Source organism: Fundulus heteroclitus, chromosome 1 (genome assembly GCF_011125445.2).
Source record: "Fundulus heteroclitus isolate FHET01 chromosome 1, MU-UCD_Fhet_4.1, whole genome shotgun sequence".
In the NCBI taxonomy this organism is placed as follows: Eukaryota; Metazoa; Chordata; class Actinopteri; order Cyprinodontiformes; family Fundulidae; genus Fundulus; species Fundulus heteroclitus.
This window is the reverse complement of record NC_046361.1, coordinates 8624291-8641618: the sequence shown is the minus strand read 5'-3', so window position 1 is coordinate 8641618 and position 17328 is coordinate 8624291. Positions and strand designations below refer to the sequence as shown.

Genomic DNA, 17328 nt, shown 5'->3' with positions numbered 1-17328 from the left:
AAGGTGATTCTGTCAGCGCCAGCAAGCCATGGAGCAATTCTTATTCCAATTGCAGCCTATTTCTGTCTGCTCAGCTCGCAAAACCGTATCCCAGACCTTGAACTTTATTCTGTCGATCTAACAAATCTGAGTTTCCTAAACAATAAAAGTTTTTTTTTTGACTTGTTGGAAAGAGAGACTGCACCGTCTGCGGCGGATCCCCCGTCTGTCTGTCATGTGAGCTGCGTGCATGCTGTGCTCACTAGACGGATTAAGGCGAAGGGACAACTACATACAGCCCAGCTTCAACAGAAGACATGAACTTTGCTGACGCTCAAAGAAAGGTACTGAAATGATGTAGAGAACTATTATTGTTGATTTACCGGAATGGCACTGAACTTTGTCACAGGTCAAATTATCAACAAGTCATATCAAAACTGCAAAGAAAGAATGGTAATGTTAGCATAGCATTTAGCAAAATGGTCCGAATGAAAACATCATCAGCAGGAGCGAGACACATATGTGTCCAGTGAGATATATATTTAGAAGTAAGAAGGCTGTCATGCAGAAACCTCATTATGGAATCAAATATTTGATACTGTCAAGACAAATGTAGATCGTTTCGTCCAAAATGTTACTGGTAAGTTTGCTAACACATGCCCAATGCCTGTGTTTAAATTACTCAATTCGGTTATGAAAACAGAAAAACTCCTGATTGGGACATGCCTAATAATAAAGTCCAAAAGGTATTGAAAAATCCTTGTTTACCTTTGAACCTGGGGGTCTTCCAGGAAGACACATGGTGGACAGCTTGGCATCCTGTCTGCTCCCGTCACCTGGAAGGGTTGAGTCATAAAATGCGTTTGAATATCGAAAGATTTAAAGGATCTCAATCATAATGCCATGACAAGTCTAAAGCCTTGAAGAAACCTAGCAACATTTTGTTTCAAAGCACTTTAACAGGCGCCGTTTAAAAACGGTTTATTGAAACAAATATTTAAAGATCTTAGCCACAACCCAACAAATCTGGAATGTATCTTAAGTTTTTGTTTTTTCATTTTATTTAGCTAAATGACATTAGCACAATTTTAAGAGTAAAAAAAAATATCTGTGGATAACCAAAAAGGAAAAAGTGACCATTTCTAACACAGCTCTGCTGGGAAATGACTAAAGTCTAAACTTAAAAAACTTCATCTTTTGGAGAAAAAACTGTTACATTAAGCAATCAAAAGTGACTCCAGTCATCCTATAGAAGTCAAACACTGGTAAATTGCAACATGTTCCAGGATATCTTATACTATAAGTGCCCATCTAGCCAATGACAGCGTCCCCACCAATCAATGCTTTTGCTGTTATGCAACAGAATCAACTCATCATAATCTGGGAAATCTATTAATTTACATCACCACATTGTCACCTTGAATATATTATACATGGAATTTGGCTTACACACAATATCCTCATAAATATTTTCATCAGAGTAGGCATGGTAAAGGTCAGGGTGAATGTCTCCATTTCCCACAGTGCCCTGCTGGGCTGTCAGACGGGCTGCATCTTCGTATTCAAAGGACTTCCTGCATTAAAAAGAAAGTGCAAAGAGGTCAGTAACAACGACATGACTTCTTTTTATTCTATAATATCTAACATAACTTAATGCTTTTGAATTGAAAAAGGCCTATCAAGTTGCCAATTTTCCCGTGATCGACTGATCAGCAGGTCAAATACCGAAAAATCTGACTTTATTCACTATTCATTAAATGCAATTATAACTAGTGTTGCACCAATGCCATTTTTTGGCCTGATACTGATACCAGATATCTGGCTGTGCAGTATCGGCCGATACCGATTCCATACCGATACCATCTGTTTGATATTTATGTGTGTGTGTATATATGAAGAACTGCATACTACTTGGATGTAAAATAATTGCCATCATGGCTATGTCAAGCTGCTACCTTATTAAAGCAGGAAAAAAGACTAATACAAAGTGAATCCAATAGAACTAGTGAGTGTCGGGAGAGAGAAGGCTGCGTTCAAGTGACATACAAACATCAAAATGGTATCTGTGACCTTTTTGTTGGTACTCGCCGATACCGATACCACCATTTTAGTGCTGGATCGGGGCCTGGCCGATACTGGTATCGGTATCGGCGCAACATTAATTATAACCAAGAAGTTCCAACATTTTCAGTTCCTAAACACATCAACTAAAATGTCTTGTAATGCACTTTTCTGAGATTAGTAAAAAATAAAGGTGATAAAGGTAAGGAACATGTGCTTTTCTGGACATCTTCAACCTCTCCCTGCAGCTTTCCATGGTGCTTGCCTGCCTGGGGTCCTCCATCATTGTGCCTGTGCCCAAGAAAACAATCATCTCCTGCCTCAACGACTACCGCCCTGTTGCTCTGACCCCCGTTATCTTGAAGTGCCTTGAGAGGATTTTCCTGAAATACATCAATGACTCCATTCCTGCTGACTTGGACCGACTGCAGGTCACCTACAGGGAGAATCGCTCTGCAGAGGATGCTGTCTCAGTAGCAGTTCACACGGCTCTGACACCAGCAGATGACCAAGGAGGTAATAACAGACTACAGGAAGTCCAAGAGGACTGAACACACTCCTCTCTGCATACAGGAAGAGGTGGTGGAGCATGTGGACAGCATAAAGTTCCTGTGTATTCAAAACTCCTCTGACCTCTCCTGGACTGTGAACCCCTCCCATCTGGTGAAGAAAGCCCAACAACGGCTCTGCTTGCTCAGGAAACTGAACAGACTGGACTTTCTACTCAGCTGCTCATAAACCTTTATAGAGCCACAACTGAAAGAATCCTGTGTCCCTGCGTTTTACACTAAATTCAGTCAATTCATCCACACGTTCACACGCTGATGGCGGTGAGCTACATTGTAGCCACAGCTGCCTGGGGGCCGACTGACAGAAGCGGGACTGCCAGACAATGGGCGTGAAACCAGTCCCTCAGACCACCGACAGCAGGCAATGCAGGTGAAACGTCTTGCCCGAAGACAAACCGACTGAGGCGGACGAAGTGGCGGTTTAAACCGGCAACCTGACGGTCACAGGACGAGCTCCTACCTGCTGAGTTTCCCCCAAATTGCCTCGTTTACCTGATTTACCATCAGCAAGATGATTCAGGAACATCAAATCAAAATAAAACAGACTTGAAAACAGCTGCTTTCCCAAAAATCAAGTAAACCACCAGCACAGCTCACAGTCTGTTTACAGCCATACTCGCGGTTCCACTGGTTCTCACATGTTAATGTCTATTTGCACCACTTTTAGCTTCCCAGGGAGCGCAAATTGAACAGTTCTTTAACTTGAACATTTTAATTTTGGCTAATGATGGACACTGTTCATTGTCTCAGGGTGAGTCCATCCGTCACATCCAGGCAATTGAACAGTGCTTTACACCGTCCTATAAACTGACCTCTACCTGTCTTTTTTTATTTGAGCGTCAATTTACTTGAACATTTTTGCTAATGACTATTTCCAAAGTTTTTAACTTCTCCAGGAATGTTTACTGATGCGACTGCACAGTAATCCAGTGTTTTGCATAGTTCTGTAAAGCGACTGCCATTTGTCTTTTTTTGACTTGAACATTCAAGTCTTATCATCTGCTGCGGAGTAGTTGCGCTTTTTTTAGCTTCTCAGGAAGTGGTGTCGGTGCATGCAATTTAAATGTGGTATAGTTAGTAGAAGGAAAAAAAAACTTTTAAGAAAAACTGTCCGAATCATAATCGACAGGTCGAATCACAAACAAAACCGAAGTCGATGTCGGCTAGTGAGACCCTGATCCGTGCAAACTTCTGTTTGAGGCTTTTAAAAAAAAAAAATGTCCCAAAGATGTTCCATTGGGATGAAAAATGAAAGACAGCAGTAAGCTTTCATGACATAAAATGACAGAGCACTCTTACCACATGTGTTGAGGTTAAAAAAAAAAAAAATGGCCCAATTGCTATGCTTTAGTAACCCAGTATGACAACGGCCGGTTTAGTGAAGTGAAAAAACAGAAACTGTTGCTTGATTTAATCTCGGCGTGATGCAATACTTTCTCCCCATGGAGGTATTATGTCATGCCGGAGAATAAAAGGAGATACTGGCTCTTATTGAAGCTGGCACACAAAGAGTCCCATGGACAAAAACAAACACAAAACCGTGCTACAAATGTTTTGTACTAACCGGGGAAATGGATTACATTACATGTCGAAGGGAAGAAAAAAAGTGACACAACACTTAGTTTGTACTGATTTAAAAGCATATATTTACAAACGTAAGTTACTCTGCTGCAAAAAAAAAAAAAAAAAAAAAAAAAAAAAAGATGCTGGGTGCCAGAGACTCTCCTGACTATAAATACATGTAAATGAGCTACACAGCAAGTCTAGTTTTGCCTATTTGTGTTTGTGCATGTTGATGAAGATGATGACCTGGACCCATCAGTGCTGGCGAACTAGGCCACATCTAGAACAATAGAGGAGAGAGCTGCCAAACAGAAGCAGACCCCAGCCAGCAATTAAAGTCTGACAATACAACCCCCCACCCCATATAAAAAAAAAAAATAAGGCAGCAGACGCTCAGTAGACAGTGAATAACATTTAATCCACACTAAGGCTCAGAGGGTGTAACAATACAATCAGCTTAGGAGGAAACAGAACACTGGGTCTAAGAATGTCATCGATGTTTTGGGAAAACTATGAATACCTTTGTTTTCACAGACATATAAAAAGGGTTTCCTAAATCTATAAATAAATAAATAAAGACATCTCTCTTCAGTGTAAAATCCTTCTACAGGAACTGATAAGAGGCAGCAGAAAAGATGACAGCTTCCTGTCTTTAGCCGCGTACGGGGAGCCGGTTACCTTACTGTCACCTTGCTCACACACGCATCTTGTTCTTTACTCTGTCGCTGTTATTTGTCTTCTACCGAGTACCACACAAACTGCCCTACAGTAGAAGGTCGGCCAGACGCTTTCATTAGTTGACTCTACCAACATGGGAAGCCTACCTGAACTACTTTCCTTTACTTCAAAATAAGAGTCTCAAGCTATGTGTGAAGCTTAAAGCACACACCTTCATGGGCTCATAATTTTTCCAACTTATTCTACCTTCTGTTTGCCTCAGATATCAGATCCATGAGCAATGGAGGTGGGAATTAATGTCACGTCTAAGCTGAGTGGGTTTGAGCTGAAAATAAGAAAACCAGTGGGATTTGGTGCCAACTACTATTGGCAATATCAATTTTTTGGTCAAATCGATTGGTCAAAAATGTCCCATCTAAGGAAACCCAGCAGGTTGCATCAAGTCTTGAAAAGCAGCATTCATTCCTCCTGAAAGAGCGTAGAGCCACGGGGAGAGTCGTATGCATTGTCCATGGCTTTGCAGCAATCCCTCATACTGAGCATGCATGAAGTGACAGTGGAGAGGAAAACTCCCCTTAAACAGGAAGAAACCTCCAGCTGAACCAGGCTCAGAATGAACGGTCATTTGCCTCGACCCACTGGGAGTTAGAGAAGACACAAAAAAAGAGACAAAAGAAGCCACATTGGTCCAGGAATCCGTTTTCTGTTATATGGTAATAGCGGGTGATCTGTCTTCCCTGGATGATGTCACAGCTAACAGAACAGACCAGGTGTACCTACTATGAAGAGAAAAAAAGACAGCAAGATCAAAAAGGTAAAGTTGAAATAACAACAAACAATGCAAGATCGGAGAACAGTAGGAGAACTCAGCAGAGTGAGAAAAATAGATCCTGATGTCCTCCAGTAGCCTAAGCCTATAGCAGCATAACTATAGAGGTAGCTCAGGGTAACATGAGCCACTCTAACTATAAGCTTTGTCAATAAGGAAAGTTTTAAGCCTAGTCTTAAAAGTAGACAGGGTGTCTGCCTCACGGACCAAAACTGGGAGTTGGTTCCACAGGAGAGGAGCCTGATAGCTAAAGGATCTGCCTCCCATTCTACTTTTAGAGACTCTAGGAACCACCAGCAGACCTGCAGTCTGAGAGCGAAGTGCTCTGTTAGGAACATACGGGGTAATCAGAGCTCTGATATATGATGGAGCTTGATTATTAAGGGCTTTATACGTGAGAAGGAGAATTTTAAATTCTATTCTTGATTTAACAAGAAGCCAATGAAAGGAAGCTAAAATTGGAGAAATATGATCCCTCTTGTTGATTTTCATCAGAACTCTTGCTGCAGCGTTTTGGATCAGCTGAAGACTTTGAACAGAATTTTGTGAACTTCCTGATAGTAAAGAATTACAATAGTCCAGCCTTGAAGTAACAAATGCATGGACCAGTTTTTCAGCATCGCTCCTGGACAAAATGTTTCTAATTTTGCCGATATTCCTGAGGTGAAGAAAGAAAACTCTGGAAACCTGTTTAATATGGGATTTCAATGACATGTCTTGTTAAAAAAATAACACCAAGATTTTTTACTTTATTACCAGAGGCCAAATTAATGCCATCCAGATTAAGTGATTGATTAAGAAGTTTATTTATTAATACATTATAATTTGATAATAATAAAATAGACTGATAGCAATTCTGTGTTCAGACACTGAAACAACATGCCAGCAAACAGAGGTAGAACAGTGCAGTGTGTATGACTGATACAATGGACTCAGAAGTGGTAACAAAGAGTTTTTATCTGCAGCTTCACAAACATTTAATATCAACCATACTCATAAAAATTGAAGGTTCAAGACTATTTTCCAAGCAGGAATTGTGACTTCAAGGGACATCCTTGTTAGGTGGCAGACAAGGAAGTCTGGACGAATTAGAATAAAGGATTATTTCACCAGAACAAGACATGTTTTGAGAGCACCTAGACAGCACTTCTGGGGACTCATTTAACTTTGGTATTTCATATTAACTCAGTTTGATTAATTAGACACTTATCTTATGACTGTTGATAATTTGTTGCTAGTGATCGTGATATACTGCTCCTAAAAAAGCTGCTTTACTTGTCCGAGCTTCCTAAAGTTTCATTCGCTGTTTTTTAATTATTCTGATCTATAGGAGCCGTCTAACAATGCTTTCCAAAAGTAACAGCCTGTTGCTTGTGACGTGCCTTTTCGGCCTTACCTGCTCTTTTTATGCCTGGACAGCCCTTCAATCCTTATCTCAGGACAAGGCGGAGGAGGGAAGTTGGGCGGCTGTCGGACCCTCCTGCTCCTCAGGTTGGAGTGGTTGTTGTCGCGTGGGGATGCGCTGTCCCATTGCGCCGGATGCTTGGTGTTGTTGTTGGTCCCACGGTACAGGAATGTGCGCTGAGGTTTGGGAGGGGGCTGGGCTTCACCTGCGCTGCTCCTGCTGTTCTCCCAGAGCAGTCTGTCCCCCTCCAGCTTCCGCCAGAAACCCCGGGAGGTGTAGAAGTTCCCCGCGGGCATGATGTCCTCTTGATCGGCAGGTAACGGAGGTAGAGGCTTAGAGGCTATCAGGAGGTCCGGGACGCGCTCCCCTTTTGAATCGGCACTGGCTGTAAACACGGGGTCGGCTGAGGAAAGAGCGTCCACTTCTGAAGTAGAAGATCCAAACGTTTGTGCGGAGCCGTTTTCCCCAGGAGATGCGGCTGAGAACGGACCGCACGGCGTCCTCAACGGCTCCGACTTTCGACCGGCAACGCCGCGCCCGACGTGCGCCGGAGAGTCCCTAAAATCCAATTCGGTGCTCTTTGCTCTCGAGCGGCTATCTTTGGCCACCCCCAAGCTTTTGTGAGAACAGCCACTGCCCAGCAGGTCTCCCGACAGAGTTCTGGACATAACGGGAAGGTGGGCTTTGACTCCTGCCTCCTGGCTGCTGCTCTGCTGACACCAAATCTCCCATTGGGAGATCTTCTCCTTGATGTTAACGCGCTGCTGGTGCGAGACCGGCCTCCCCGGCTGCCAAGCCTGCCGAACGGTGGCGGCCTCTTTTTGCAGGGGATCGCCCTCATCGAGCCCCCGCCTGCCCTGCTCCGCCCTCAGAGCCAGCATGTTGAGAGGGAGAGCGCGTGAGCTCACCCCCAGTTCTCCATGACTGCGCACATGAAGGCTTTTTTTTAGAAATAAAACAAAAAAAATACAAATAAAGCCACTGGATCAGGTGTTGTTAGGTCCAGAAGTGATCGGCAAATTGATTTATAGCTGCGTCCTTAACGTCTTTATGTGTTTTCTTGCACTGGCCAAGAGTCGTTTCTTCCCCGTTTCATGATGTAAACAATCTGAAGAGAAGCAAAGACAGAAAAAAAAATTACTCATGGCTTTACAAACAGTCCAGACATCACGCTTGGAGGTCATGGGGGTTAAAAAGGCAACACCAAGGCTCCGTTTTTAAAAAGTACAGAATAAGGGCCAGAAAGGATCTGGCTGCCCAAGATAAATTCAGAGAAGAAAGAAAGACAGTGACAGGGAACCAGAATACCACAACTTTGTGCAGCTGGTTTGTGGCCTGAGCTGTCCAAACCCTCCATCAGCCTGAGGGGAATTCTGCGTCGTTGTCATCGAAAACCTCCCTACTGGCTAAATATAAAATACCAGCGCTACAACACAGCGCTGCGTCAGAACAAAGCTGCCTCTCAGAGGCCTGGAAAGTATGGGCTCCAATCAGACTCAACCAGATACCGACTACGCCACGATCAAAAAGATTCCAGAGTTATGAATTTCCAACCAAGCTTCCTCGCCCTGTGAAGTAAAACCGCGTGAGAACTTCAAGTTTGTGAACATTCGGAGATCCTACTTCACTTTGAATCTGCAAATATGTCCGTGTGTTCTTGACATGTAAAGGGTGGGAAGTTAGGGAACAGTTGGGGCTTTTCTGATCTGTATCAGAAATTCAGCAGGATTGGTGGCCGAGTTGAATGATCCTCAGCTTGACTGCCCTTAAACAAGACAGGCTTTTTTTTTTTTATTTTAGTTTTTAATCCGTGATCACGCAATATCAAAGCTTGCAGGTTGTGAATACCAAGAATACTCTTCAATGTAGAAGTCGTTGCAGAGTGAAAGAGACTGAGACTTTACCCGTTTCAACATCAGTGGAGAGTTGAAAATTGAAGTCAGAGGAAACAGAAGTTCTTTCGATCTACTACAACACGTCAAAACGCGTCTGCAGGTCCCCTGAGGCTGCGAGAAAGCGAGAGAGAGCAAGGCTTTTAGCAGATAACAGGAAGGATGAACAGAGTAGAGGAAGGTGGCTTATTCTAAGTGTTTGGTTTGGAAATGGTGCAGCTTTTGAGAAATCTCAGAGTTGAGCTAAGGATTTAGGTTCTATATTCTGTAGAGCAGTGGTCCCCAACCCCTGGGCTGCGGACCGCTACCGGTCCATTGGATTGTTTGGTACCTGGCCACACAGAAATAACGTTCCATATCATTTACTGAGTCCGACTGATGTTTTATTTTGAAAAATGGCCTCAGCTACAGTCTCTCAGCTACATCCGTCTATGACTCACCCTTGACACATATCAACTCGCATGTCGCAGTCGTTTCAACCAATGCGCTGCTAGAGTCATACTTAGTGGCTAACCGTATTGCTAAGGCTAAGAAGCCGTTGATCCTTACCGCTACTAAATACATTTGCCGTTCTAGGAGCAGCGACGCGGTGGCGGTCTTAAAGTTATACAAGGATCGTTGCAATGGTGAAACGTAGGATTACAGAGCAGACTGGACCAAAGCAGCACTCTTCGGGTGTCAGCGTCTCCCGTTACCCCTAAACGGGACCGTCTAGTTCAGGGGTGGCCAACTCCGGTCCTCGAGAGCCGGTGTCCTGCAACCTTTAGATGTGTCCCTGGTCTGACACGCCTGAGTCAAATAATCAGGTAATTAGCAGGACTCTGAAGAACCTGACTGCACACTGAGGAGCTAATTGTGCTATTTGATTCAGGTGTGTGGGGCCAGGGAAACCTCTAAAAGTTTCAGGACACCGGCTCCATTCGAGGACTGGAGTTGGCCACCCCTTGTCTAGTTGAAGAGAACCTAGCTCAGGGCCCCCCACTGATTTGGCTTTATGGTGAGTTGTATTTTCTTGTTATATTTGTGATATTTCGTTGGCAACCTTTGGTAAATTTACTTGACAGTCGGCTTTTGCGAAGTGAATAAGATAAACGAACGTCTAATCAGGATTTACAGATGCAGGAAACAACGAGCTGAGGTTCATCACGCTGCTAAGCAGAATCATCACTGGAAACCGTGTGTCACGGTAAGGAAGCTAGTATTTTTATGAATGTCTGAAATTTCATGATTACGGAGGCTTATCAACTATTGCTCTCATCAGTGTTTCACACTTTATTTTATAGTTTTCGGTTTTATTCAAGTCTCCCTTATTTTTGTTGTGCTTACAGAGCTGTTTAGTCAGCTGGCTGTAAGGAGATGACACGGTCTGCTATTGTGCTCCATTTTATCAGAGAACCGAGCCACTGGTGAATCGTGCCGAGCCCTACTATCGAACTGGTCTAGATTTAGCGCGGTCTGGTTGTGTCTGGCTCGGTTCAGTTCAGTTTGCGTTCCATTTACACTCGATAGTTATCTCAGTTACTGAGCTCGGACCGTTCTCGGCACGGTTTCAAAAGGGTAGTGTAAACGGGGCTAAAGGCTGCTTTAAAAGATATTATAGTATATCTATAGAGACAGTTTAAAATAAAAACTTGTCTTTGTCTTGAAATAATAATAATAATAAACTCCTGTTTTACTCACATATGCAGTGCGAAGTCAGCGTTGTTCCTAATTAAATTAAATTAAACAGCCACTCACTGCAGGAAGGTTGGAATAAACAATTGAAAAATACTTTACTGTAATATTTTACTACAGTAACTTTAACTTGTATACATTTCTTAAAGGCATTTCTTAAAGTTTGGCTGTAAATTGTTTTACAAAGACAAGCAACATTGACCACATGATTATGGTCGGTGCATCACTCCCTAAAAACTCCAGAATTACGCATTTTTTAACCAAGCTTTCTCACCCCGTGGGAAAAAAAAAAAAAACGAGAGAGCAATTTTGAGTTTGGCCGCATTTTGAAATTCCCCATTTACTTTGAAGAGTTGAAATTGATCTGCCCTCTGACTTGGATGACTGCATTCTTGTCATCCAAAAGACATGAGAGAAATAACACAAAAACAAACCAGCAGGATTGTTTTTTTTCCCCACATTGTATGAGCGAAAATATCTTCACTCTTGTCCTTTCTTTACATCTTCAGGTGAACTCCTTCCTTACGAACTCTGTGGAACGCCACACGTTGATGGGAAATACGAATTCCTCTCCCATACAAGCTCAGACATGCATGATTTAGGCAGATTTAGTTCACAGGGTGACCAAACTTGATTTACAATGACACCCTTCTGGTATTTCATGTGGACGTTAATTTACAGCCTCAGTCGCGGTCTTACCGGCTCTAATCTGAGCTCATAGAGACGAATGTGGAGTTTGAGGCATTAAACATCCGAAAATACAACGTAGATACATAGCGAGACACAATGGATGATGGCGAGCATTTAGCCACATCTACCTTTGCATACCAGAATGACTGAGGTTCAGCTACCTCTCAGACACAATACAAATACACAGCACTGAGTGAACTGCCTCGTCTCTCTGTGGCACATAAAGTGATAACAAATGGCCTCAGACACTAAGTAGTTTAGATCCGCCTCAGCCTTGACTCATATTCTGAGTCAACATCGGCGCGATCGCGGCATGCACTGCAGCTCCTCTCGCTGGAACCAATCTATTAGGACACGTTGCACATTAGGAAGCCGAGCGGATCCGGAGAGGAGAAGACGCGGTCAAATTCCACCGCGCCGCTCACAGTCATAACAGCTCGTAGTAACATTCCTGCAGCGCAGCACAAGAGGAGGGTCGGCGCACACAGCACACTCAAATGGGGAGAAAGTGACGCTTTTGTTCGGCTCGACCTAAATCGAATGTATGCGTCTGCACTGGAATGCTGTCCCCCACAAAAAAAAACCAGGCCTCGAGATGACAATGCATCTCCCAAACCGGCCCACTTCTGCAACGTTTGCCTGCACTGTGCAGGAAGGCGCGAGTTGGGTTTCCTGAGCGGCAGGAAAAGGGATCAGCAGCCTTGTCTGTAATTACGGTGCAGAGAGATTTGTGGCCACTGATCTTGACTATGTTTAGACTGTTTCCGTTCACACCATGTGATGCCAAATCGAACAGTGCCTCTGAAAGACCCTAAACCCAGAAATACGCCGGCTGCACGGTGGCCGCCCTAGTAGTCCCCCAAAGAGCACGGGTCGGTTACAGGATCCTGGTGGTATGACACCCTGGAGTAATACATGATAAACATAGTCAAGATAGCCCAGTTTTACGGTTCGGACCAAAAAAAAAAACTAATAAATAATAATTTATTGACCTATTTTATTTAAAGGGAAAACTAATGAGAATGAGAGATTGCAGCAAAGTCATCAACAATGCAGACAACTCTCCCTGTAGCTCTACGGTTCCCCAGGAGTGAATGCTGCTTGTCTGGACTTTGATGCAATCAACTGGTTTCCTTATATAGGAAATTTCTGACCAATCTGTATAATGTGACCCAATCTGTATAATATGATTGAACTTGATTTTGTAAAGTGCCTTGAGATGACATGTTTCATGATTTGGCGCTATATAAATAAAATTGAATTGAAACTGAATTGAATTAATACTCCTACCAATTACTGATTATGGGTGTTATGATGCTATCAATAAGATTTGTCTATTGCTACACATTTTTAAACACATAGAAAATGTAAAATAATAAATAAACATCTGGTAAATTTTGGCATATTTTTACCTGTTTGGGCAGGAAAATCTTTTTTTTTTTTTTATTTTTTTTCAAGCAAACCCAATTCCTGAAGAAGGCTCCCACAGACTCTGAAGTACTCAGCGACTACTGTGCTTAAGTGATCGGTGTCGTACCAAAGTAGACTTATCCCTGACAGAATATTTTATATTAAAAAAAATAATTATTCTATCTATCTATCTATCTATACTAACATACACTTTTTCTGTTTTTTTGTGGTACTGGTGGCTTGTTTTTTTCTGTGTGTTTTTTTGAAGCAGGCTGACAGGAAAGTGGTTTGACAGAGGTAGGAAGACATGTGGTAAAGGACCTCAGGCCACAATCAAACCCGGTTCAGCTGCGTTGAGGACTAAGGCCTCCATACATAGGTTGTGCCATCAGAGCACCCCCCCCCCCCCCCCCCGACAGAGTTTTTATACACATTAGGCACGAGGAGCGGATCCCATTTGTGGACTGCGCCTCGCTTCCAACCATCTAGACGTGGAAGAAACTGTGTTTTGCTTTTGTGAGAAAGGGAAAGCTGAGCGTCCTTACTTCAACGTTCAGTTCGTGGGTCACAACAGAAAAGGACACATTGTTCTCACGGGGTATCGTACCAGATTATTTAAAACATACCGAGAAGGTTTGCCTAATGTGAGCTTACACGTCTGCCTGACCTCAGCGTATAGAAACATTAACGCTCAATATACCACGTTCTCAACAAGTCAACGGCCCTGTGGTCATCTCTGGATGTCTGATGAAAATATTATGTGCTCCGATTGTCGCACGTCGCCAACGGTTCTGTCTGTTTCTCTCAATTTATTCCATCTTTTCAAAGACGGAGAAGTGAACATGGTTGTTTAGATTTTACTTTTTACTGCCTGCGTGGCAAAGGGTGGATTTTTTTCAAGCAATGATCATGCGAAGTGATGTAGTTTCATTGCCGAGTTCAGCTTTTTGTCTTTTTGTGTATTTTTGAGATCAATAACACACTTTCCTGCGCAGGCCTAGGTCGCCGAAGACAGCCGTCTGCTTTAATCTGGTAAAAAAGCACATTTATTGTGGCTAGATGGAGCACAGAAATGGATCAAACCCCCCCACACGTGTAACAAAACACTGGATAAGGTCACGCCCAGAGTGACTCAACTGTGGCAGATCTGGATTCAAAGTGATTTTCATTCAGTCAGGAATTCGGTGTGGGAAACGAGACAGGGATCTTCCAAAATAAAACACTGTAAAAGGATACGTGAAGGGCGGATAGATTAAAATAAAGATTAAAAAAAAAAGGTGTAGAAACAGAGATATGGAGAGAAGGAAAGATGGAGAGAGACAGCAGCTGGCTGATCATATAGAGCTGTATCCAAGGAATGTTGGGTGGGGGGGGGGGGGGATCTTTGCAATCTCCCCACCCCATCCAGGGGAAACGCTTAAAACTTCAACTTTTGACAATCTTAGCAGAGCTGGGCTCCAGCGTGCATCAGCTACGCCTGGCAGCGGGCGCGCAGGAAGCAGACGGAGCCGACGCGCGCGCCCCCGTCATCGCTTGGCAACGGAACGGAACCTAATTGCAGCTCAGGTAAACCGCCCCAACACGCCCTCCCAAAGATGGCCAGCGTGACGGGACATGTCGTAGGTGAGGCGCTGCGATAAACTGCAGCTTCTCGTCAACGGTGACAGTTAATGCCGTAATGAAGGGAAACTGCTGGTTTTGCCAAGAGCCAGGATGAACGGCTGAGCCACGATCCAGAGTCTTTAACCCACGCATCAAAGCGGCGGCAGCCACCCACGAAAGCCCCGCTTCACGCGGACGAGTCCGCTAAAGACCCGCATCACATGGTCGTTGGACCATTTAGCATGAAAATATGATCAACTCAGCAGTTTTTTTTTCCTTCACTTACATATGATTTGCATAATTCTTCTTTTTATATATAGTTTAGGGCTTAACAATGCGCTGCTCCTGTTTTTAAATCACGCCAACGAAACACTGAAAGAGCTGCACTAGAATATGTTTAAGTAAAAAAAAAAAAAGAAAAATAGAAAAATGCTGTTGCTCAATATGTATGGACAAAATGCTTAAATCACGCCGAAATATGTTCTAAAATCTATATAAAAAAAACAGTAGTTAACACTTATTTAAACGTAATGTCTTATTTTCACCATATAAGCACAAATGTTAAGCGAGACGTATTTTTTATTACAGTTAGCACAAGTGAACGTTCATTTAGCTACAGAGTCCAAAGCCTTGTGGTTAACTTGAACAAAGAGTCAGAAAAGTTGACTAAAAGTCACAAATAAATCACCGATAAGTATCATTTCATGGCAAATGTAGTTATTTACCCCTGCAGCTCATACGGGTCGGTGAAATCCATGTGCTCCGCTTGTGTTCCTTCCTAAAAGATGCTAAACATGAAATCCCTTCTGTCTCATGGTCCCAGCAATGAGGAGGTGGCACCGCTGGGAATCAGGGAACCTTTGCTGGAAACTTCCTCCGAAGCGAGCCGAGCGCGTAAAAAACGCTCAGAACCAGCCGCCTGCTCGACTGCCTGTAAACAATAACAGCTCTAAAGAAGCCGTGACAGAGCTAGGAATAAAAAAGAAGGCGCATAAAGCAAAGCACTCCTCGCCCAGCTTCTTGGACATAATGACAGTTAAGTCAGACAGGAAGCTGCTGCTTCCGGATCTGCTTTCAAAATAAAGCGCGTGGGACGACGCGGAACGACAACGGGAGCGGCCTTCTGGGAGGAGCGAGGCTGGTATCTCTGAACGTTTATTATGGCAGCTAGCTAACATCCGGGCTTTACCCTGCGTGTTTCTGGTCTGTTTGACCAACTTTTGGGCAGTGAGAAAGTTTTTTTTCTTCCTTTTTTCTTTTGAGTTCTTCAAGTGGGAAGACGTCACCGCATCAACTCCTGCAGCTGTCAACAGGAATATGCGCTGCTGTCTTCACGTGTCCTGGGAAATTTAGACGCTAGGCCCCACATCTGCACCACAATACATCTTAACAAAAAAAACTAAAACTATTTTCCTGGGAACCTAAGCTAAATACTTAAGAGAGTTTTGTAAAAGGGAATCCAACAGTAATGGCTTTGGATAAGTATGTTTTTATATCTTAAATTCAAATGTTAATCCATTTAACTGCAATGTCCAGTCTTCTCACCATGTGCACCTAAATCAGCATTCACTGGTGGAATTCCTGTCTAAGATTTATATTTATAAAATTATGTGTTATAAATCAGCAGGGACAAACAGCCTCCTAAAATGCGCTGACCATTTACAGCAAAGTTCCTCTTTATTGTGCTGATACACAACAGCATGCGGATAGAGCTAAACTCTGAACGGAAACAAAAGTTCTCAGATGATTTCAATAAATGACTTGTTAAATAGTGAATTAAACATGTAATTACTTTGTTAAAATATACTTAGTTCATTGTCTGTTGCAGCCAGAAATTATGACTTCATTTATCTACTAGTTATAGGGTCAGTGGGCAGACTTAACCAGTGCTCTGGGAACGGAGATTAATCAAGGAAACAACTGATCTGCAAAACCAGGCCTGTGATCAAAACCATTCAGGTTTGGGCTGCTTTGAACACACAGACTGGGAAGTGTTTAAAGAGGGCGCTCACTTAGAGTTACACATCATCTGTGATGTCTTATATTCATATTTCATTACCCACAAAGACAATGAAGAGTGCTAGAAGTGAACTGACAAAGGCGTCCTCAGCCCTGCTCTCTTCACACTTTTCACCAAGGACTGTTCTGCTATCCACTCCACAAAAACGTTGGTAAAGTTTGTGGACGACACCACTGTGGTGGGTCTCATCTCCAGTAATAGTCAGACCCACTACAAAGAGGAGTTGCGCAATCTGACACAGTGGTGCTCCAGGAACAACCTCATCCTGAACACCAGTAAGACCAAGGAGGTCATAGTGGACTACAGGAGGTCCAGGAGGACTGAACACACTCCTCTCTCCATACAGGAAGAGGTGGTGGAGCATGTGGACAGCATAAAGTTCCTGTGTATTCACATCTCCTCTGACCTCTCCAGCAACACCTCTCACCTGGTGAAGAAAGCCCAACAACGGCTCTTCTTGCTCAGGATACTGAACAGAATGGACTTTCTACTCAGCTGCTAATACACTTTTACAGAGCTACCATAGAAACTATTTATGTCTCAGTATTGCAGTGTAGTAGAAGAAGGATTTGGCACAGGTGGTGAGGACAGTACAGGGGATTGTGGATACCGATCTACAAGATCTGGGCTGAGTTTATGCAGCACAAGTCCAGAAAAGGGACAGACGCATTGCCACAGATCCCACTCACCCGGGCAATGCACTCTTTAACCCACTTCCATTAGGTAAACGTTTCAGGAACATTAAATCCAAAACAAACAGACTCAAGAACAGCTTCTTTTCAAAAACTGTGAGGGTTATCGCCCACTGCTGAGAGGATAGTGTCTGTTACATGTTACAACAATACTACTGTTGACGCATATTTGCACAATCTAATTTCTCAGGAATGTTTGGTTGCACAGTTCTGTATATAAAGGTTTTGCCATTACCATTTTCTCTGTTTGTGTCTGGAAGTCCC

The 17328-nt window shown here is 43.3% G+C and overlaps 1 protein-coding gene across 2 annotated transcripts in view; it reads right to left on the bottom strand.

The window, feature by feature from the left end:
• The window catches only part of dennd2c (DENN/MADD domain containing 2C), a 29633-nt gene extending 14231 nt beyond the window's left edge, over positions 1-15402 (bottom strand). For both annotated transcript variants that reach the window (XM_036128579.1, XM_036128622.1), the window contains exons 1-4: positions 15078-15402; positions 7076-8192; positions 1429-1553; positions 748-815 (exon numbers count right to left, since the gene is read on the bottom strand). In XM_036128579.1, the coding sequence (XP_035984472.1) occupies positions 748-815; positions 1429-1553; positions 7076-7965 (1083 nt within the window). In that variant the 5' untranslated portion in view covers positions 7966-8192; positions 15078-15402. The remainder of the gene's footprint in view (positions 1-747; positions 816-1428; positions 1554-7075; positions 8193-15077) is intronic.
• Positions 15403-17328: the final 1926 nt, after the last annotated feature.